The sequence below is a fragment of the Hydra vulgaris genome, chromosome 03 (genome assembly GCF_038396675.1).
Source record: "Hydra vulgaris chromosome 03, alternate assembly HydraT2T_AEP".
Lineage (NCBI taxonomy): Eukaryota > Metazoa > Cnidaria > Hydrozoa > Anthoathecata > Hydridae > Hydra > Hydra vulgaris.
The window spans coordinates 15,922,378-15,945,870 of record NC_088922.1 but is presented as its reverse complement, the minus strand read 5'-3'; the positions used below and the strand labels follow the sequence as shown (position 1 = coordinate 15,945,870).

General features: G+C 26.9%; 1 protein-coding gene across 1 annotated transcript in view; it reads right to left on the bottom strand.

Moving 5' to 3' along the window:
- LOC101239275 (PH and SEC7 domain-containing protein 4) overlaps positions 1 to 23,234 on the bottom strand; it is a 68,961-nt gene extending 45,727 nt beyond the window's left edge. The window contains exons 1-9 of the mRNA XM_065792457.1: positions 23,125 to 23,234; positions 20,961 to 21,148; positions 18,437 to 18,503; positions 17,709 to 17,762; positions 11,966 to 13,304; positions 11,727 to 11,807; positions 11,427 to 11,539; positions 4,901 to 4,959; positions 4,606 to 4,695 (exon numbers count right to left, since the gene is read on the bottom strand). Of these exons, the coding sequence (XP_065648529.1) occupies positions 4,606 to 4,695; positions 4,901 to 4,959; positions 11,427 to 11,539; positions 11,727 to 11,807; positions 11,966 to 13,304; positions 17,709 to 17,762; positions 18,437 to 18,503; positions 20,961 to 21,101 (1,944 nt within the window). The 5' untranslated portion in view covers positions 21,102 to 21,148; positions 23,125 to 23,234. The remainder of the gene's footprint in view (positions 1 to 4,605; positions 4,696 to 4,900; positions 4,960 to 11,426; positions 11,540 to 11,726; positions 11,808 to 11,965; positions 13,305 to 17,708; positions 17,763 to 18,436; positions 18,504 to 20,960; positions 21,149 to 23,124) is intronic.
- Positions 23,235 to 23,493: the final 259 nt, after the last annotated feature.

The window sequence follows — 23,493 nt, the reverse complement described above, 5'->3', positions numbered from 1 at the left end:
TCAATAAATTTTTTATGTTTTCTTTTTAAATTTATCTTTTTAGTATTGTTTTATACAAAACTAACTTATTTCACTAATAAATAATTTTAAAAAATATATATTTTTAAAGATTTGAGATATTTTTTTACCCGCAAATGATTTTTTATTGCTTTCTTAAGAAAATCTTCAGCAGTAAAAAAAAGTTTGTCTAGTTTTTTTACAGTTTAAAACTTATATAATTTTTTTAAAAAAAGTTTAAAATAGTTGTAAAAACATTGAATATTTTAAATTTTATAAAACAATATTAGTATTTTTTGTATAACATTGTATAATCTTTTACACGGTAGGTGATTACAAAAATTATAATAGTTAGTACTTACCGTTTATAAAAATATTTTTTCTGACGTGTTTTATTTTGTGAAATTTTCTCTCTAAAAAACCATTTCAGTTCAACTCAATTACCAATTAAAGGTAATTTAGCCCTAGGGAGTATTTATTTGATATGTTTTTTATACTTTATTTATTATGTAAAATGAATCCGATTACAAAGATGCAAGGTTCAAAAAAAATATATATATTCGAGAAAAGCTTTTGTATTCAGAAGAACAATTGCATGTAGCACTTAGAGCTTTAAATAAAGGTGAAAAAATTTTATGTGTCAGCAAAAAGTTTAATGTTCCTGAAAGTACCTTACGCGACAAATTATCTGGTAAAAGCCAACCCAAACAGCAAAACTCTGACTTTAAATCATATCTTGGAGAAGAAGTAGAGAATGAATTGGTTGCTTTGTTAATGCAGTGCGCTAACATGGGTTTTGCGATAACAAAATAGTTATTAAGATAGTACAAAAAATAGTTATAGGGCGAGGTATAAAAACACCATTTAAAGATGATATCTCAAGTAAAAACTGGTTTTATAAATTTATGCGTCGTCATAAGGAATTATCGTAAAAACGAGCAAAGCATATTAGTCGAGCTTGAGCTCTTATAACTGAAGCATCGATAAGAAAATGGTTTAATGAAGTGTATGAATTATTAGGCGATGATGCCCATTACCTTAATAATCCATCTCGTGTTTTTAATTTAGGCGAAACTGGTTTTGAGTTAGCACCAAAAAGCTGTAAAAAAAATTGGCATTAGAGGAAGAAGTGTTTATGAAGACTGCAACAACAGCGATAAGGAAAACCTTACAACTCTATTTTGCTTAAATGCAAATGGTGAATTTGCACCATCATTAACATTATACAAGTATGCTCGAATGCCAAAAACTATTGCTGCTGCTGCACCACCAGGTTGGGGACTCGGTAAAAGTGACAGTGGCTGGATGACAACCGAATACTTTTATGAGTACTTCACAAATGTGTTAGTACCATATTTGAAATCTATTAATACACAATTACCTATATATATGTTCATGGATGGATATCGCTCGCATCTGTCTAAAGAGCTCAGCATGTATTGCTCTTCGGAAAGAATTCATTTGATTTTATTTTTTCCTAATGTTACACACATTTTACAACCATTAGATGTGTTAGACCAATGAAAAAAAAGTGACAGAACATTTGTCGACAATTTAAATTGGATAACGATTTTAATGAAATTCGCAAAGAAAATATACCAATGTTGTTGAATAACTTTGTTATGAGTCCAAATATGAAAAAAAATATTATTAACGGAATTAGGTCGACAGGAATATTCCCTTTTAATACGAACAATGTTGATTATAAAAAAGTAATTCAATGTGTTAAATTGAATTCCACAATTGATAATAATGAAACAAATCTTCCAAGCCATAATAACGCTGGAAACATAATTGAAAACAACATTGCACCTGAAGTATTGCTACAGTTTGAAAAAACTGGAAATAAAGAATGGGGATGGAAAACTGACTTCAGAGAATTATTTAAATTTTGGAAAAAACTTAAATTTAGCGATAGCTCAAAACAAACCATAAATTTAATAGAAGCCAACTATAATGTATTGAACAATGATATCAATAAAGAATCGTATTTAGATATTAGCAGTATGCAAAATGAAATCGTATCTAGTAATGTTAGCGAATTTGGAAAAAACGTAACAATTGATGAATCTGGTAAAAGTAAATAAGCAGCAGATCCACCTGATTTAAATAAACAAATAATAAAAGATGTAAACCCATTACACAACTTTCTTTTATGGCCAAAACAACCAATCACGAAAAAAATGCTGAAACAAGTTTAACGATTACAGAGCGTTGTAACTTCATCCAAATGGTTAGAGATTCAGATAACTAGAGAAAATGCAAAGGAAAAGAAGATATCAAAAAAATTGAACGTAAAAAATAAAGCTGAAAAAAAAGAATTAAAAGAAAAAGAAAAACAAGAAAAGTCTAAAAAAAAACAAGCTGTTACAAAAGAAAATTAAAATAAAAGACAAAAAAAAAAACATTAAAAAAAAAAAATTTAAAAAGAAAAAAAGTTTAAATTCAGAAAAAAGCTTTGGTGAATAATTTTATAACCAATGTCTTCTTTGTTTTATAATCATATTAAATTTATGTATTTGTTTCTCGATTTAAATATATAAAAGTACAATTAAAATATACGATTTTTTTCATACGCGGTAGGTGGAGAATCGATTACGGTAGGTGGTGCTTTATCGCGGTAGGTGAAGAAACATACTAGATCTTACAAAAAATTAAAAATAACATTAAAAAAATAACTTTACTCAAATTCGATTTATATAATTTAGTTAATAATTGAGTATAAAATATTATTTCGAAAACCCTAAATAAAAATCTATTATGGTTTTGGAGTTAAGAAGTTTTGAAGTTAAAAGTTTTTTTAAAGTCGCGGTAGGTGGTGCCATGACCCTATATCAAATATATTAATTAAAGGTTTTTTTTCAACTTACAAACACTAATTTTATGTTTTTGAGCTTCTTTTGATTTGAAGTCTATTTTACTCACTTATAATTGACAGGAGAAACACTTTTCTCAGATATATACACTTTTTTTCAAACTTTTTAAATTAACTTTTACTTAAAATAAGCCTGAAAATTGATACCTAATAAACTTATTACAAGTTGTGAAACGCTTTTTAAAATTACTCTTAATTACCATAATATGTTTATTAAAAATCTATTTATCTATTCTATTTAAAGTTAACTGTTCATTTAAATATCTATATAAAAAAAGCATGATTTCACAACTTTTCAAATTTTAGAAGTTATAGGGTTAGAAAATAATAGAAAAACAATCTTACCACTCCACTACCTCATAAGAAAATGATTTGAAATTTGGACAACAAGTTTTAGGAGACCGATAGTGTTAATAATCAAGAAAGATATGGCCACTTATCTTCTATTAGTACAGAGAAAACTATCCAAAATGTTAGAGAAATGGTCAATGAAACTGACAATTTGTTAATTTGAAAGAGTGCTATTTAAGAAGCTTTCGATCATTCAGATGCAGTGAAAGAGCTAAGGGAAGATAATTTAAGAAGATTTCGATCATGCAGACCAAGTGCAGTAGAAGAACTAAAGGAAGATAAATTAAGAAGCTTTCAATCATTCAAACCAAGTGCAGTAGAAGTACTAAGGGAAGATCATTTTGACAAAAGAATGGAGTTTTGTGATACTATGTCATCAAAGTTTGAAGAAAAACCCAACTTGCTAAACAATATTAATTGGTCAGACATAAAAGATAATTTACACTGAATGGTATTATAAACCATCATAATTGTTGCTATTGGGCCAACTCTAACCAGCACAAACCAATACCTGCGACCAACTTAAAAAGATGGAATAATAGTGAGGAATAACTTCTGGTGTAATTAGTCCATAGTTGTTTGATGTTTTGGTCACAGGTGATACATATTTACAAATGCTTTAAAAGTATTATGGCCTTAAAGGGATTCCAAATCGTTGAAACATGTTGTGTTCATATTAAAAAGAATTTAAAAAAAAATGCTTCAGCTAAATTTTTTTGATTAAAACAAAAGAATAAATGCATTTTAAGAAAAATTGGCTTTTTGTTTTAGTTGAAGCTCTTCTTCTTGATTTTGTTGTAGTCCAAATAATCTTCATAATACGCCACAACCTACAGACTTGATAATTTATTCAAGTGCCTTTTATTCCTAAGAGTTTTAGTATATGGCGTCATTAAAAAAAAAATTGATTTTTTAAACCAACAAAAAAAATCAATGACTAAAACTTTTAGGAATTAAACGCGCTTGAATAAATTATCAAACCTGTAGATTGCGATGTAGAGTATGAAGACTATTCGACCTACAACAAAACCGTGGAGAGCTTCGTCTAAAAAAACAACTAGTTTTGCTTAGTATGCATTTATTCTTTTGTTTTAATCAAAAAAATTTATATATATAATGTATATATATATATATATATAAAATATATATATATATAAAATATATATATATATAAAATATATATATATATAAAATATATATATATAAAATATATATATATATAAAATGTATATATATATAAAATATATATATATATAAATATATGTATATATATATATATATATATATATATATATATATATATATATATATATATATATATATATATATATATATATATATATTATATTATATATATGCATATATGCGTGTGTATATGTTACCTTCAGCTGATCCCTTGGAAAGTCTTTACCATCACTAAGCCCAGATAAATTGTTGACAAAATCATTTAGGGTCATTCTGTTTGTAACACCCTGTAAAAGAAATAAAAAATCAAGTTTAAGTTGATTTAAGTGATGCTTTATTTTTGACAAATAAAATAACTTTATTTTCGTTGTTTGTATTTGAAAGGATGTATACTCATAAGAATCTCCTAAATGTATTTCCACTTGTATATAAAATAAAAGATATTAAATATAATATTAAATAACCCAATCAAAACAATATATTTGAACCTACATGACCATGTAAATCAGTATTAAGCAACATTAGTGAGCAAACAAGTGTATGGACAGCATCTAAAACATATATAAAACATAAATGACAGCATAAAAAAATATTTGATAACATCAAGTAATTTCATCGAAAAATTTATTTCACAATAAAATACATATACTACTTAACAACTAATTTTAAGAACACATACTGATGTTCAGTGACAAAAAATTGAAGTCTGATACAACTAAGTTTTTGTTCATAAAGATTAAACTATTTTAAAAACATAAAAACAAATAGTAAAATTTAAGAAAGTTGAATAGAAAGGGTGTAGAAATAGGAAGTAAGATGTAATTTAATGTTTCATTTTTAAATAGTGATTTTTATAGTTTTCTTCTCTAGCTATTTATTTATTATATAAGGTTGAAAAAGCTGTAAAACTTCTACTTGTTGGAATACAAAGTTAAAGAGAAGTGAATAGAACACTAAGTCTAAGAAATAAGTGTCACAAACAAATTGGTATTTTTTGTTTTTGTTTTTGTTGATTCACCTCCCCAAGGCCCAGAAGGCCACTACAGACAAGGAGGCTACTTAATTGTGGTTATAACCCTCTCTCAACTCTATAACTCCGAAACACAAAACTTGATGAACAAGGCCGCTGCGTGAAGAAACAAGTTGAGCGCGGTACTACCAGGGATGTGGTGGGGATTGAACTCGGAACCTCTCGCATATGAAGCGAGCGCCCTACTACTACACCACTTCCACATTATACATAAATAATAAGGAAATGTTATTTGTATAGATAATATTTAAATTTGGATATATGTAAATCTATTATGTACTCATTTACATATTAATTAAACTTGGATATATCCAAATTTAAAAATTATGTCAACTAACATGACAATTGAATAGGTAAAAAGAAGAACAGCACTAGTCCAATATTTTTATTTCGAGATAATCAATGTTTAAGTTTTAAACACTTATAGATGGTATTCTATCATGTGACATTAAAATTCGCGGCCGTCATACTGTATGTCAAATAAAGTAAACAAAGCGAGCGTTTAATAGCATAATGTATTTAATTACAATTATTTAGATAACATACCTTGTAGTAGATAAATTTTTTAAGATTATTTTTGAATAAATTGATGTAGAATTTAATTTTCTCTCACAATATAAGTAATTTATTTTTGCTTAAAATAAAACTCTATTAAATAACTTGTTTTCATAAGTGTATTATAAGTAATGTGCAAATAAGTAAACTGTATATAAAGTACTCCAAAGCATTCAAAAATAGACTTAATTATTTTTGTTTTACATTTTTACATCTTCTTTTAAGTATTATAACACATAAGATTCTTTTTTTTTAAACATTTTTGTCTATTTGCTAATTCAGTCATTCATGTCTACTTGATAATTCAGACACAGTGATTACATTTTGGTTGTTTAAGCATGTTAAATAAGTTATTAAATTATATTAATATTTTAAAATGCTATGTATATAAATAATATGCTTAATTACTTATTAAATTGCTTTAGTATATTAAAAGTATTTAATAATATTAACAACAATAATTGGCAACAAGGGAAACCACAAACTAAAAAGAGAATGTCATTTTAGAGGCAGTCAACACTCGTGCTAAAAATATAAACAAGTTGCAGAGAATAGAAATGATTATAATTTTATTATAAACTTCAAATTGTTGAAACTATATGTGTATCTTTTTGCCGTTAGGTCAAGAATGTTTTTCATAAAACACACTTTTTATTGACAAATTAACTTATCACATGGGCACTGTTCATAAGTTAAACTTTAAATTTAAAAGCTTGCTTAAAAGCAGTGTTTTTAATTAACCATTCTGTGCATGAAAAACTGCTGCAAATAAAAGTATACATCTATTTCATTTCATTGAATAGTGTGCAATGAGTTTCTCAGAAGAGGTAACTCTTAGTCATTTAAAGATGTTGTTAGTTGTGGGCCTTATTTACAATTTTATATATTACCACTGAAAGCAAAGTGTGTTAGACATGTGCTGTTTTTTTCTGATTTCATGTCCAACACACTTTGCTTTCATGTTTTTTTTTCATAGAAACTATAAATTATTTTATCCTTGTAAAACTATGCCAAGTACTTGTTTTGTCTACGGTTACTCTCTGCTCACTTTAATTCTAAAGATGTCTCACCTAAACAATGTATGAAATATATATATATATATATATATATATATATATATATATATATATATATATATATATATATATATATATATATATATATATATATATATATATATATATATATAATTTTTAATGTAACATGTAGCAGGACTTTTAAGTACTTTTAGACAGCAACTTTTTGATACCTTTTTTTTTGTTCAGTTTATATGGAACATAATAAGGAGCAAAATAAATATCTCTGTGATATTGATATTACTTATTTTCTTGTATGCTTCAACAATACATATATTTAGGCTCATTCTTAAATAAATTATTTGTAGGCAAACAATATCTGTTAAGCATATGTGTGCATACTTTACGGAAGTTACTTCACGGAATGAAGTGATTCATGATTTATGTCCCATTCGTTAAATTTCATATTATACGGGTCTACCCCATTAACAAGCTGTAATTTCGTAACACTCGCACCCCTTTCGTAACGCCTCGCACCCCTTCTTCATCTATAGGCTGGCACAGATGTATTTTTAATACATTGTTTCCAGTTTAGGATATTGAATGCTGGATCTTCTTGACTCAATGCATGGGTTTTGCTTGTGTCTCTGTTTTTATGACTAGGCAACTCATTCTATTATCTCCTAATGAGGGTACAGCTCTAAAATTCAGTTTTATGGTTCTGAGGCCGGCTGGTAGTCAGGTTTCCCGAACTCTGTGGTAGCTCTCAGAGAGGCTGATTCCATCAACAGCTGAAAAATATCAAATTATTAACAGTGCCATGTTGCGCATGGATGGTGTCCCTGTCCATACTTTTGGTGTGCATTGCGGAGGCCACATTTGGAGCCCTTTGTTACGGCTTAGGGTTTATTAGTAGTAATGATGCAATTGCTTGGGCTATTAAACAGTATTCTGAGTACTATCTATGCCTTGAGTCAAGTTCTTCAATCTAATTTAAAAATGAATAAAGTACCAAAAACTATAAAACACAAAAAACCATCATCATCACCAAGTTCTCTAAACCTATCATTCACTAATATACGTGGTCTTCGAAGTAACTTTTCTTCTGTTGAGTCTTATCTCTTGCAAAGTTCACCAGACCTACTTGCTCTTTGTGAGACTAATTTGAGTTCGGCTGTCTCATCTTGTGATCTTAGTGTTGATGGTTATCTTCCTCTAATTCGTAAAGACTCTAATAGTCACATGCTTGGCCTTGGCATTTACATTCATAAGAATTCACCTGTTTGTCGTGAAACTAGGTTTGAATCCACAGACTATTCTTTTATGTGCTTTCGTTTAGCACCACTTCACTCTATTGCCTTTCTCTTTGTACTATATTTTAAGATGCAGCATTGAATTTCAGTGTTGTATATTAATCCATGTAATAAAATGTAAATGTAATGTAAACTGTAGCAAAATGTAAATGCAATGTAAACTTTGCTAACTAATCCATAAAGTAAAATCAATTTTTTAAGTGATAATCAACATTTTTATCTGCATTCCACAACTTTACATGATTCACAGTTCTCTGACAATACCTGAATACTTTTTTATTACTGCTATGAGGTTTTACAAATCTATTCAATGATGAATGGCCTTTTTTCTAATTTTTTTCATTTCTTTAAACAACACAAGCCACAAATAATACTGCAACAGCTTCGTATGCATAAATAATACTGCAACACTTCTATACATACTTGTACTATACATAAAAGTCCTTGAAATGTTACAACTTATTTTATAAATTTTTTAACTTGATTCATATCTTTTACTTCTAACATATCTTAAAGCCAATGAAGACCTTTATATCAAACTTTCATCAAATGCGTATACTTTTCTTAACTGCAGGGTTCAATGCAAAAAGCAGCTACTTTTGAACACAAAGCTTTTAACTTTAAAGTTTAATTTATGGACATAAACCATGTGAGAAGTTAAATTGTAAATAAAAAGTCTATGTTTTATGAAAAACATTCCGGAATTTCAGCTAAAGGTAAACATAAATTTTCAACAATTTGAAGTTTATAGTATTTTAGTTTATAGTAAAATCGTAATCATTTGGAACTTTTACAACTTTTTTGTATTAGTGTTGATTGCCTCTAAAATTGTACATTCTTCAAAGTTTGTGGTTTTGCTTGTTTGTAATGTATTATTGTTCAAACTACTTACAATTTACTTAGTTGTTAAGGTTAATTACCTTGCTAGACGGTGCTTAGAAAATAAGTTATTAAATATTGAGTTTAAGTTTGAAAAAAAAATTAATTATACCATGAGAAAAAAAGAAATTCTACATAAATTTATTTAAAATAATCAACTTTTTAACGGTTTTTTTGATAGGAACCACATTGACATATGATAATAATTAACCTCATGCTAAACTAATGCGCATTTGTTTGACCTAAACGATGGCGTCGGAATAACAATGTCTACATTGTGATGTCAATCGAACACCATCTGTAGTTTATAAACTATTTACTTTGGATGCCAGTTATCTTAGCTTAGGACCCATTAATATAGTGGAAGTTCATAAAAAAAAGTTGTTCGTGCTACAAAAATTGTGAGAATAAAACAAAAACTGCGAACTTTATGTGTAAAGCCGTACTTTATTAAACAAATAAATATTTAAATTAACAAACAATAGTCATTGCAATAAAAAAAAAAAGTTAATTATCTTCTTTCACGCTGACGGTTGTTTTCCAGGAATATATATTTTTATAAAACTATTTTTATAAAAAGTTGCGTTTGTGGGTATGTAACATTCCAGCTTTTTAATATCATAGAATTTTTTTTCATTTATTGCAACTGGTTCCTGATAAACTTTCTTAGTGGGCAGTTGTTGCTTAACTCGATTTTTTAAAAGTTTAAAAGTTCGGGAACATAGTCCATCAATAAACATACCCAGGCATTGCACCGTCATAAGCAAACATTTTATAATCCAATGTACGGTTTTGTATGTTGTGTCTGATAGGATTTGGGGCTTTTTTATAAATAGTAAGCCACCAATCTTTGAAATTTAAAATGTCCTCGTGTGTGATCTTTGTAACCATAAATGGCTTGGAATTTTTTTTGCTACTTACTATCAAATCAATATAGTCATGCGATCATGCTTTCGTATATTTCTTTTTATAGTATCAAAGTCTCTATCACATGAAAGGAATGAGTGTCCCTGCATAGGAATATAATGATAAATTTTCTTAAAATGCTTTCCAGCTTGTATAGCTACTAGAAATTGAACAAAGGTATGGTTTTTATTTTGCCCAGGACAGCCATCAGGGAATAGATGAAGTTCTTGAACAGAATCCGGAATTTTTGTGAAGATATAGTTCTGTAGAATGGTACATACTTCATTTGGGCCTTTTCGAGCCTGTCCTTTATGATAAACGTAATAGTGGCCCGTATTATTTCCCAGATTGTGAAGTTCAATGGTAATTATCCAAAGCTGACAATAGTAAAATACCTCTTGAACAGGTATGTGCGGAAGAGGGAGGTTTTGCATAAAGTCAAAACAAAGTCCGGCTAGGTTTGTATTTGTATTACAAAGATTTGTTACGTCTCTGATCTTATTACAAAATTTATTAGCATGTCTTTTGTGCACCATGAGCTGCGCTACCGCCACTCTATTAGCATTGTCATTTAAGTTTTTGTCATGTATTCTTGATCCCAAGTTCTCACATTCTGAGCATACGTCAACTTAACTTTTGTACTGGGCTGACATTTTATAGACTTGGGCGTATTCTGGTGATAGAATTTATTAAACTTGATTTGGCGCGTTATAAGAATTATAACTAATGGACTAGTTTAAATCTACTTTATGGCAAAAAATAATGAAAGAAAGATGAACTAGTATTATTGTTGTAGTGCATAGAGAGATCATCAAAAGTTAAATGAAACTATGAAAAAAAGTGCAAATAACAAAAAATGGTTTAGTACTGTTCTTCTTCACACTTCAATTATATTTGGATCTATGCAAATTGAAGTATTATGTTCTCATTTACATAATATGTTACTTTACATATATAAATTTAATACTTTATACCTAACACATATACTTGACATACTTAACACTATATAATATGCCTAATATTTAATGCACCTTTCCCAGATAAAATTCAACTTAATTCTTAATTAATTAAATATTTGCAGACAGTTATAGTGATTAAATAAACTTAATTTATTTTAATTTAACTTTTGTAATAAAAACCGTATTAAATTATTTATTTATAAAATTAAAAAACATGTATAATATAATTAAACAAGTAAAAAAAATATAATATTTTTTTCATTATTTTTAATTATTTAATTATAAATTTTTCCCATGCTTAAAATATCCAAACATAGCCAAAAAAATATTTTTCCATAGCTGTAAAATTTTAAATCATACCTTCGCTCATGTCACAATGTGAATTACATTCCATATAACGCTTTGTAAACTGAACTAATATTCTTTCTCGTTCTTGAGTTTCACCAGTCAATGGAAAATTCCCTAAGAAATTCCTAAAGTAAAAAATTTTCTGTAAAAGTCTTTAAAAAGACATATTGGCCAAAAGTGTAATTTATTTAGTAAAATCTTATTCATGTTTAAGACAAAGAATGGGAAGTCATAGGGTTTATTGCCTATTTTTATGTAGTTTTAAAGCTCCAAAAGATTTCAAAATGTTTAATTAGGCAAAATAAAATATACCGAAGCGCTCCATCTAAACTTAAACCATCAAATCTATAAAATCGCAGGTACTCTTTGCATATTTGCTGACTAAGCTCAGTGCTAAACATAAAACATATAAAATTCTTAGTTTTGAAAATAAAATTTGTATTCCTCTATTATTATATATTTGTATTCCTCTATTATTATATATTTGATTTAAAAATGACAAAATTAAGAAAATATTGAAAATTTGTTTAACCAAAAAAATAAATACTGACTTTTTTCCAAGCATTGGTGCAACATCAGTATCCTTATATCCATTTAGTGTATATAATCGACTCGCTATCTCTAAAGGACTAATATCTATATTATTTATAACATCTGAAGTCTTTAAAGATTCATCTACATGTTTAGAATTAACTAAGTCAGGGGAAGGTTCAAAGGTAGGACAAACACGGCTAGATGAACTTTGTTGCGGACAAAAAATAAACTGTTTATTAATATCTTGCAGAGAGAGTGCAGGGTGAGTATATGGTGTAAGAGTGAGTTTCTTTTGCTCTGAACCAATTCTTTCATTATCATTTTCAAAAACATTAGGAGAAGAAAAATTATTCAACTGGAAACTTTCAACTTTCAATGATTGTGGAATTTGATCCACATCTGAACTACTGCATGGACGTATGTTTGAGATGCGACGTTGTACAGGCTTACTTACTTCATTAAGACTGCTATCTACTTGTGGTGTGCAACTTGCACTATTACTTACACTAGTTGGTGGCATAATATAAACAGATGGTTGTTTTTTTAAACTATGAGGTGATGGTGATTTGTTTGCAGATTCGTTAATTTTCAAGTTATTGATCTCATTATGATTTAGTAATGGAGAAGTTAAATTGCCAGGAGGGTTTTTTTGCGCTATAAGCCGAGGTGAAGAAGGCAAATCATCTAGATGCTGTTGATAAGAAATTTTCTCTGCTTTATACTCATTTCTTATATGTCCATTATGTTTTTTAGCATATGTGTTATGTTGAGAAATAGCTTGTAAGTTATTTTCATGCTTACATAAATTGTCAGGTGAAGTTCTTTTCAAACCATCAACTTCTAATTTATTGTTTGTTGATGTGACATAATTAAATGCTGATTTAGAGCGGTTCATTATTGGGGATGGGATCCCAAATGATTGTGCCAAAAGAGAAGATTTTTTTGGACTACTAGGAGATTCTATATTATTAGTAACATAAGAAGATTCTTCGTGTGATTGTAGTCTAGTAAACCGGCCATCAACACCATTTCTTGAAGACTCTCCTAAGACACGATCTCTAGGAAATGCAGAGTATGGTCTACTTCCTTGATTTTTTGTTGAAGGAATTGATTGTTTATTGGGTACAATAGAGTTTATTGAGCTGTTAAGAACATCAAAAGAACGTGAAAAAGAAATGCTTGGACTTTGTAAATTCACAGAATTATCCAAAGAATTATTCCTTCCATAAGAGGGAGAAACCTGTGTTTGTTTTATATAGTTGTTTTCATTAGGTACTGCATCTTTTATAGCATGAAGAGGTTCAATTAGGGTATCATCAGCCAAAAAAGGCCTTGCTTTTAACTTTGCAAGGCGATCTGTAAAGATATAAAATACAAGTTAATTAAAAGTGATAAAAAAGGAATTTCGTTAAATAATCAAATAAATTCAACATATATAAACAATACAAATAAATTCAACATGAATAGGCATGGAATTATCATAAGGATCATAAAAAAAATTTCTAAAAATTTTTGTACAACATTTTAGATAATTGTTTGTAACCACATATCTTATTGGTAGGGGTATAGTTTATACAAATTTTAATTTTTTTTTTTGCGAACCTCATAAATTTTGATATTTGCAACAAAGTGCTTTAAAAACTTAAATGTTCTGCTGCTCTATTTTTGCACACAAATATTCTATACTATTAAAATTTTGAAAACATTAGTAAATGTTTTCAATAATAAAATATGAGAGTAATAAATAAAAAAATTAAAATTTATTCTGAAAATTACCAACCCGAAGGAAATTTTTAAACAAAAATCATAAAAAAATTTGAAATTAATTTATTCTATTTTTACATAAATATTTATACACTACTATGAACAAGCATGTTTTTTGAGGAACCTTCTTTATTTTTGGCAATTCAATACTTATAGGAACGCAAATAAATATATGCCAGTTAAATGAAACATATATAAATTCAATCGAAATAAATACAACTTAAATAAAAATCCAGAAACACATTCTGAAAAATACTACTTAAGTAGATATATTTAGCAAATATTACTAAATACAAATTGATTAAATATAACCTAAATAAATAAAGTGCATTTAAATGTCAGGGATGGGTGCCAGAAAAATATTGTGAACCTGGTTTTTTCTGATTCAAAAACATCTTTGAAAACTTTCAAATATTAAAAAAAAAAATTTTTTTGAGGATATAATCATCAGTTATACTATTTCATTTTTGAATTTTATTTATGATACCTTTTTAAATTTGGGTTCTGGATCCCAAAAGAAGCAAAATTATATAAAATCTTAAAATATAATTACTTTTATTTGTAAGACAACATCAACAACCAATTGTTAAAAAAATTTAATTAAAGTTGACAAAGTCAAATTTTTTAATTTTGATTAATTGTTGCAAATAAATCTAAAACAATTAGTCTGAAAAAAATTTTAGAATTAAAGTCACCATTTTAAAAATCATAGTGGGCATGTGCTAATATACATATAATACTATATTTATTTATGAGGAAATGAAGATAAAAATTTAATATGAAATGAATAGTATCAACAATTAAAATATTTTACATTGAGAATTTACTTTGAGTATCAGAATGTTTAGTTAAAGACTATTTCTTATTATTTACACTTAAATATTTGTGTATCAATAGATGGATTTGTTTTTAGTTAATTGTAGTTTCACTTATTGCATTTGATAACTGTTGGATGTTGCAACTGGGATTAGACTATTATTATTTGTTCCCATAATTTTAATTTTGTTTATTGCTAATCCTCTGTAAGATGCGACTTGTCTTACAGGCACAAGCCTCAGTTATTTGTTATTTTCTCCACGCTGGAGCAAATAACAAATAACTGAAGCCTGTTTAAATCTAGTTCTTTCTAGAAATTTCCTGTCTTTAGCAGACATTCCAAAATCTCCTACTAAGTTACTTTACTGATTACAAAAGCTAATCAACCAGTATATTCTGCCAAAACTCCACTTGAATGTTGTAATAATTTTTTTACTGACAAAATCCTTAAGTTTTTGTGACTTGAAAATTTCAGTATAGTTATGAGCCTTGTCATCAGAATCATCATAAAAGTTTTAATTTAAGAGAAAGTCTCACTATTGATGAAATGCTTCCAGACTATTGAGATGTCAGTTTCGGCAATACATATATTGAAAACCAAACAAAAACAGCAATATAAAACATAGTCTTGACTATAAAACATCAAATTAGTCTTTTTGATGTTTTATACAGTCAAATTGAAAATTTATGCTGGGCAACAACCATAAGACCCTTTCTGCTTTATTAACAAACTAAGTGATGTGATGATGAGAATAGCTGAACCTTTATTGGGATTTGGTTGAAATATAAAAGCTGATGATTGGCTTTGACTTACTGTTACTCAATGGTAACTTAAAAACTAAGAAGTTTTCATATATTGGCACTCTCAGAAAAGTGAGTTAATGAGCAGATCAAATATGTGACTCTTATAGTGTGAGCAGAAACACCAAGTGATGACCTATGGCAATTTTCTCTACAGAAATAAATGTTATAAAAATTCACAAGTGATTTATATTAGTACTGACCTTTAAAAAATAAACATAGATTGTTTCTAACAGAGTTAGAAACATGAGCATGGACACCATTTGAATCTACATATCAGATGCAAAGATTCCATCCAATAGTTGATCAAGTAAAAACACAATCTCTTTCAACATCCAAAAGACATAGATGTGTCACGTGTTCTTTAAAAACAAATGTAAGAAGGTTATTTCCATATAAAAGTCAAAAATGTCACTAATCTCTTTATATGACTCACCAATTTTTAGTCTGTCAGCCACGCTTTTCTTTATGCAAAGGCATCAATTTTAGTGAACATGAAATAACTGGTTTGGATTAAATAAGATCTAAGTAAGATTCACATGAAAGACAAATTGCATATTTTGAAAAAATGTGAGGTTTAGGATTGATAATGCTTATGGTTATTTAGAAATTATATTGATTTTTGTTTTTGTTTTTATATTACCTAAACTGTAGTATTACTCAATATTTATTCATTAGACAAATCCTTTCAAAAAAAACCTTTTTAATATACATTGTTGGTGATTACTTTTTTATAGTTTAAACTAATATGCGTTGTTAAAAACAACATTTTTTAAATTGCTAATACCTACATTGGGCCTATGTCTAATAAGTACTTTGCATTCAAACTCGTGTTTCAATAAAGCACATGAGAGTAGGCTAATGTAATTATTATTTAATTTGAATTTGATAGCATGTATAGTCCTTTGTTAAGTCTTATGATTGAAAGTGATTTTTTAAAGTGATTGAAAGATTTGAAAAATAAACATTTTTTGACTGTAGAATTTGACTGTTAAATTTGCTTACAAGACAATGCAGCAAATCTCAAATCAATTTTTAATGAAACAGACTGTAACTTTATATCAAATGGATTCAAAACTACTTTTACCTTGTAATTAAAAAACTTTATTTTCAAATGCCATTACAGACAAACTGAAGTGTCTGAACTTATGCAACAAACTCTACTCTTCATTAAACTTTATATACAGCAAGAAATCTAAATGGATAATAAAGAATGCCTTGGATTGAAAACTGAAGTTGAGAAAAAGAAGAGCCTTGGATTGAAAATTGATAACAAGTTGAAATTCTACCTACTACATGTTCCAGAGAATTTTACATCTGATGCCAGTGATTACTTCTAAATTACTCAAATTTCTTTATGTAGAAATTAAATTTTCTATCCGAGATTGAAGTTATTATGAAAAAATGGTGAGAATCTTGTGTATTTTTGCAACAGATGTTGTCAGGTACTGATTTTAACATTATTTTCTGATTGTAACAAAAAAAACAACTAAAACTTTTGAAACAAGTTCCTAAACTTTTCAGAAACTAAAAATGTTTTGAAAAAGGTACTGAAAAAACCTTTTTCATTAATTGAAAACACAGAACATTATTCAGTTACTCTTCTTGATCCAAAATACAAACAGTATTTTTTTTTTTCGATCTGATACCGCTTTGAAAATTTTTTATTTGATTGTCATGTCCCAAATAGACAATAATAAAATATTTGATAATGAATCGGCTTCTGCAAGTTTTAAACTCGGAAAATAGAAAAAAATACATCTTTTTCACTCATAATATCAAAAACTATTTCAGAATATCTCAAACAAAATTGAAATTTGAAACAAATGAACAACTTTAGCTTCCAAAATTATAAAAGTATTTAACAATTTTTAGATTTTCCATTGGCTTCCCATAAAATCCAGCAAGCACCAACTGAAGTTGCGAAAAAATACCTCCCTCAAGCCCCATCATCCACAGTTGTTGAAAGATTGATTTTAATTGCTAGGAGTATATTAACAAATAAAAGAACAGACTGCATCCGAAAAATATAAAAAAACTTCTTTTAATAGAGAAAACCTTCTTGGTTATTTTTTATTTTATGTTTATAGTAAAAAGAAAACACTTCCTTTTTATTGATTTTTAATTCCAGTTTCAGTTGTGATTTATGTACATTTTCAATTCCAAGAAATAAAATTTTAAACTATTTTTAATTCGATTCTGGTACCAGTAGTACCAAAAATGTCAGGTAATTACCGATGTCCTAACCTTAATTTAAATTTTAAAATTTCATTATACATCAGTGAAGTTATGCATGTACTTCATTACAAGACATGTATACTCAGACAAATACAAACATAAGTAAACAGTATAAAATAAAGGTATAAGATAATATTTTACCTTCCTTAAGAGTGAGAGTGATTTTATCTTTGCAACCTCGGATAAGATCAACAACTATAAAAAAACATTAATTTTTTTAAAGACGTTATAAAGTAATAAATATAAATGTTTGAGAGATTTACTGTTTTAAAAATATATAGTTCAGATATTTTATTACAGCTCAGTGAAAATGTTCACTTGTATCAACTGAATTACATAAATTGTATTAACTGAATTTCATACTGTATTTTGAAACGTTCACTTAACTACAGCACATTTTTTTAACTTATTAACAGTAAAATTGAAATAATTTATATGATATAGATTTGCATGAAGTCATTTTTACATTGTGCATTACAGTGATATTAATGCATCACTTTACATAAATTAGTTAAGAAATTGGCAAATATTTTATTGTACTTTTAAATATAATTCTATTCAACAATTTAAAAAAATTTATTAGTTGATTATTAAGTAAACAAGGTTGTGCGTGTGTGTGTGTGTGCGTTTTTGTGTGTGTGTGTGTGTGCGCGTGTGTGTGTATGTGTGTATTATATATTTTAGATAATATATTCAATTAAATTGTTAATATATTAAGACTATTATAAATTGTAGATTATAATACCCTACCCTAATATAATAAATGGAAATGAACATTGCTTAATTTGTATTTACTAATAAACTTAACAACTTGTACTATGAATTGCTTACTGCTAGTTTTAAACAACAACTTAAATAAAATCACAAACCTTGTTTTGTTTGAAGCTCATACAAGTTTATCCCATTCACCTTGTGTAATACATCTCCAACAAATACCTTAACATAAAAATTCAATGTATTGGAATATCTCAATATCTTAACATTTGTGTGTGTGTGTGTGTGTGTGTGTGTGTGTGTGTGTGTGTGTGTGTGTGTGTGTGTGTGTGTGTGTGTGTGTGTGTGTGTATATAAATTATGTTAGTGTATTCTACAAATAGAGCTCAATATTCTAAAAGAACAGAGCAATAATAAATTGGTAAAAACACTTATCTAATTTTTAGTTGTCTTCAAGAGCATGTTTCTCCATCAGTAAGCTCATCAGGAAAATGAACCTAGTGATGGAGAAACATGCTGTTGAAGACAACTAAAAATAAGATAAGTGTTTTTACTAATTTATTATTGCTCTGTTCTTTAAGAATATTGAGCACTCTATTTATAGAATACACTAATATAATTTATATATATATATATATATATATATATATATATATATATATATATATATATATATATATGTATATGTATATTTATATATATATGTGATGTGCCGGGTACCCGGTTTGGACCTGGGTACCCAATAATTAGGTTGTTTTCCCAAGTACCTGGAATCGACCATTTTTTTGCAGTATCTTGCACTGGGTATCTTAAAAAAAATTTTTAATAAACATTTACCTTAAATGCTGAAGCTATATGGTTAAGTGGTACTTTAAAAATGAAAATTTGGGTAGGTAGATTAAAACTGTAGGTACTTTAAGGAAGGTGGAGAGTATGGACAATCCCTTATTTCAAATATTAACAACCTATTAATTATCATTTAATATTAAGAAACTTAATACATTTAGGCAAACTTAATTAGCGCAAATAATTCAGCGTTATTTTGTGAGAAAAAAAATTCAACGCAAAAGATTTCCCAAGCTTTTATTCCACTGTTTTAATGTGGACTCAGTGCCGGGTACCCAGACTTGGACCCGGTTTTTTCTTCCAGGAACCCGGAATCGGGGACTCAACATACCAAGTTCCAGCCCATCTCTAATATATATATATATATATATATATATATATATATATATATATATATATATATATATATATATATATATATATCAGGCCTTGTTACGAGATTTCGCTGCGTAGCGAAAACGCGTAGCGCATTTCTAAGTAACTCAACTCAGCAAATATATTTTGCATCGTTAGAAGTTATATTGCGTCACTAGCGTCTTTTCAAGTACCGCATTGTAATTAAAGTTATTTTATTAACGCATTAAAAATCATACAAACAGTTATTTTTTTCTCACTATAACAAAAGTTACAAATAAAATCTAAGTTCTTATTAAAAAAAACATTTTTATTATTTTTTTCAAATATGAACTAAATTTTATTTAAAAAAAATTTTTTTAATGAAACGTAAAATATTTGTTTATTTTCTTATGATTTTATATTTGGTTTTTGGTTATTTTATTAACTGTTAATACATTTTTTCTTATTTAATTTGTGAACTCTTTTTAATAATGTTTTTAAACAATAAAGTTTTTTTTTGTTATTTATCAGTTACCGATAACATATTCGTGATCGTAATTTATTTTCGTAAATTAAATGAACGTCATTAAAACTTTACGTTATTGAATTAACAATAAACAAAATATCTTATTAATAAAATATTTACATCAAAATAAATCGTGCATTTTTTAAACTTATTATGACTAAAAATAATTTTTATATTTAAAAGGAATTTATATATTTAATTCCTTAAGATAAAACTTAAAACACTTTTTATTTTTAACTAATTTTTAATAGCAAAAAAAAATTATGAAACAAACTGTTTCTTTAACAAAAAAATCTATTATTTTACAATTGCGGTTAAATGCTTTTACTTACGACTTTATTTCTTCTGAATAAACGTCACGTTAACGGTAATCAAAAGATAATTTAAATATTCTAAAAGATATAAGTTTTTGCGTAGCGCAAAACTGCTGAGCGCGTAGGCAAATCGCCTTTTCGCAAGCAAAATGCGAGCTGCGTAGCGCTTCTTAACAAGGCCTGATATATATATATATATATATATATATATATATATATATATCAAGCTTTGTTTTAAAGCGTTATGCGTAGAGCAATTAACATACGCCTTAAGCGATTTCATGTAAGCAGTAAGCGATTTTGATTAAGCAACTTTTTATCATTTTTAACTTTTAAATTATTCAATAAGCGGTAAGATAGAAGAAGTAATCAATTTAAAAAAAGTTAAATTAACTTTTGAACGATGTTTATGTAAAAATATTTGTTACAAAAATTTGAATGATAATATTTGATATAGGCACTATTTACTATATAAATAACAGTTTTTGTATTACTAAATCTTACAAAAAAAATTAAAAAATAATAAAAATTAACTTTTAGTTGTTATTTAAGCAGTTAAATCAAATTTTTACTCTCTGTTATAAATTAGAAATATTATTTAGAAAATTACATCTATTTAATTTAGTATTAACTCTTATAATTTAAGTAATTAGTTACCTGCCCTGAAACAAGAGCTGGGCTATCTCTCACAAGAGCGCAAATCATATGTGGAATATGAGTGTCACAACCACCTATTACACTGAACCCAAAACCGATTCCAGGTTGACGATGCAGCTCCACTACTCTCTCATGGCTCATTCTTCGACTCGCTTACGCGTGATAATATATTGCACATCCCTTTAAAACTAAAAGTTTGTAACCAAAATATTAAAAAAATATATATATATTTTTTTAAATTTAATTTGAGTACTATAAATATTTATAAATAACTGATATTTATATTATTTAAAATAAGAAAAGTATAAATTTAAATCAAACACATTTTGCATTATGTAACAATAGTAAAACATTAAATAGTACTTAATAAACTATATCAGTTACTTTAGTTACAAAATTCCATTATTTACAAAATGCTTACATTATTTACACCTTTTAAAAGAAAATACGATTTTATGATTTCATTTTATAGATATTTATATTTTAACTTATGATTTTATTTTACAGATTTTTATACTATTATTTTGCTCTAGGGTTGTCCATAAATTACATAATGCTTTAGAGGTGAGGGAGGAGCTTTACGGGAGGGGGTCAAAAACAGTCAAAAATTGCACAAACCGTGTATGCATAAACACAAAATAAAACTTTTATGATTTAATTTTGTAGATTTTTATATTATTGTTAGTCTAAAATATTATGAACATAGTTTATTTCAAAGAAAGATTTGTTGTTAGGCTTTTACCAAGAAATAAATGCTTTAGTTTTAGTAAAGTTTTTTCATAAAATAACATTCATTTGAAATAATATTAAATAATTGTTAAGAAATACATTAGTGAACTATAATTTATTTTATTTGATAAATAATATGATACTTGATATATATTTTAAATAAAAATAATAATCACATTAAATGCACAACAATAATAAATACACCAATTGCATTGCTTTTTATAATAAATTTTTTATTAACATATCAACTGCTTATGGGAGACACAATAATGAAAAATAACATTTGATAGTCAATGAAAATGTAGAGAGTTAAAGTTAAAGGCTTAGTGAAATTATGATAATTATGATAATTATAAGCTAAAAACAAGGTAGTATATAGTAATATGTAGTTTATTAAGCAAAGATGGAACAACAGTTAGATGAACTTCCAATAAGAAAGTTCATCTAACTTTTGAAGGTTGAGAAAAGAAAAAAAAACACTCTAAAACCAATCCAGCATATATTTTACATCTCACCCATTAGCAAAAGTATAAAAAAAAGAACTAACTGGCAGTAATGATGAGCATAATAGCCCTAACTGTCAAATAGTGTCTGACAGTAGATGAAGCATGTAAATTAAAGGTTCAAAAGAACCATTTATATCAAAAACTTAAAAAAATCACTCTCTTCTTAACTAAAAACTAGAAAGCAAAAAGTTACAGAAACTTGAGATCTTACTATGCTATTTTTTAATGAACTTATTTAACACCTTTGATTTCTTTATATGTGCTCATGACAAAATTTTTTTCATAAGTTGTTAATTTAATTATTCTCTGATCATTATCTAAATACATTTATCATGTTCATATCTTGATTGCACAATTTTAAATGAACTATGCTTAAATGGTAATCAACAAAAAAACTGGAGATTTAACTTAATTATTTACTTTAAGGTAACAATTTGATGTCTCACATATTGCTTCATTTTCACTTATCCATATGGAACATTTGGATAAGACTAACTTTGTTTTTCTCTAATAACAATAATAATAACAACAATAATAATAATAAGCTCATTATGATCATTATTATAATTGCTATTATTGCTATAATAACTATTATTATTGTTATTATTATTATTGTTATTATTATTTATTATTATCATTATTACTATTATTGTTATTAGTAGTATTATTATAATTATTACCATTATTATTATTTTTATATTATTTTATTCTACTAGTGTTTACATTATCAAATAATACAAACATTACAGATTATTTGCAGATGAATTTTATTATATTTTTTAAGTTTAAAATACGTAATTGAAAAAACATCTAATCACACGGGATAAAGGTGCACGAAAATTAAAACTTTTGGTGCACTAAGTATATCATTAACTGCTTTGTAGAATAATAATGTTGTTAAAATACAATTATATTTTATACCCACGTACTTTAGCTAAATAAATTTTTAGACTTTCAATCGCGAAAACTCGAGCCATTTTTCATAATGCGATCAGAACTCGAGCCTCCCGTTGCGTTGGTAATTTTATTCTACTTAAATGAAAAATTATTAATTACAAAAAAAGTTAACACATCTTTAAATTAATTTTAATTTTAAGCAGTTTGTTAAAAAAAAATAATCCTAGATGTTTTAGATGATAACTTTTTGAAATTTAGAAGTTACCTAGTCTTTTGAACATAAAAGAATTTAAAAACATTCTTTTATATTGTGTAGAGGAGGTAAAAAAATTTTTGTCACTTATTTCTAAGTTTAAGATATTTGTAAAATGTTGCACGAAGACAATTAAGAATAATTAAAA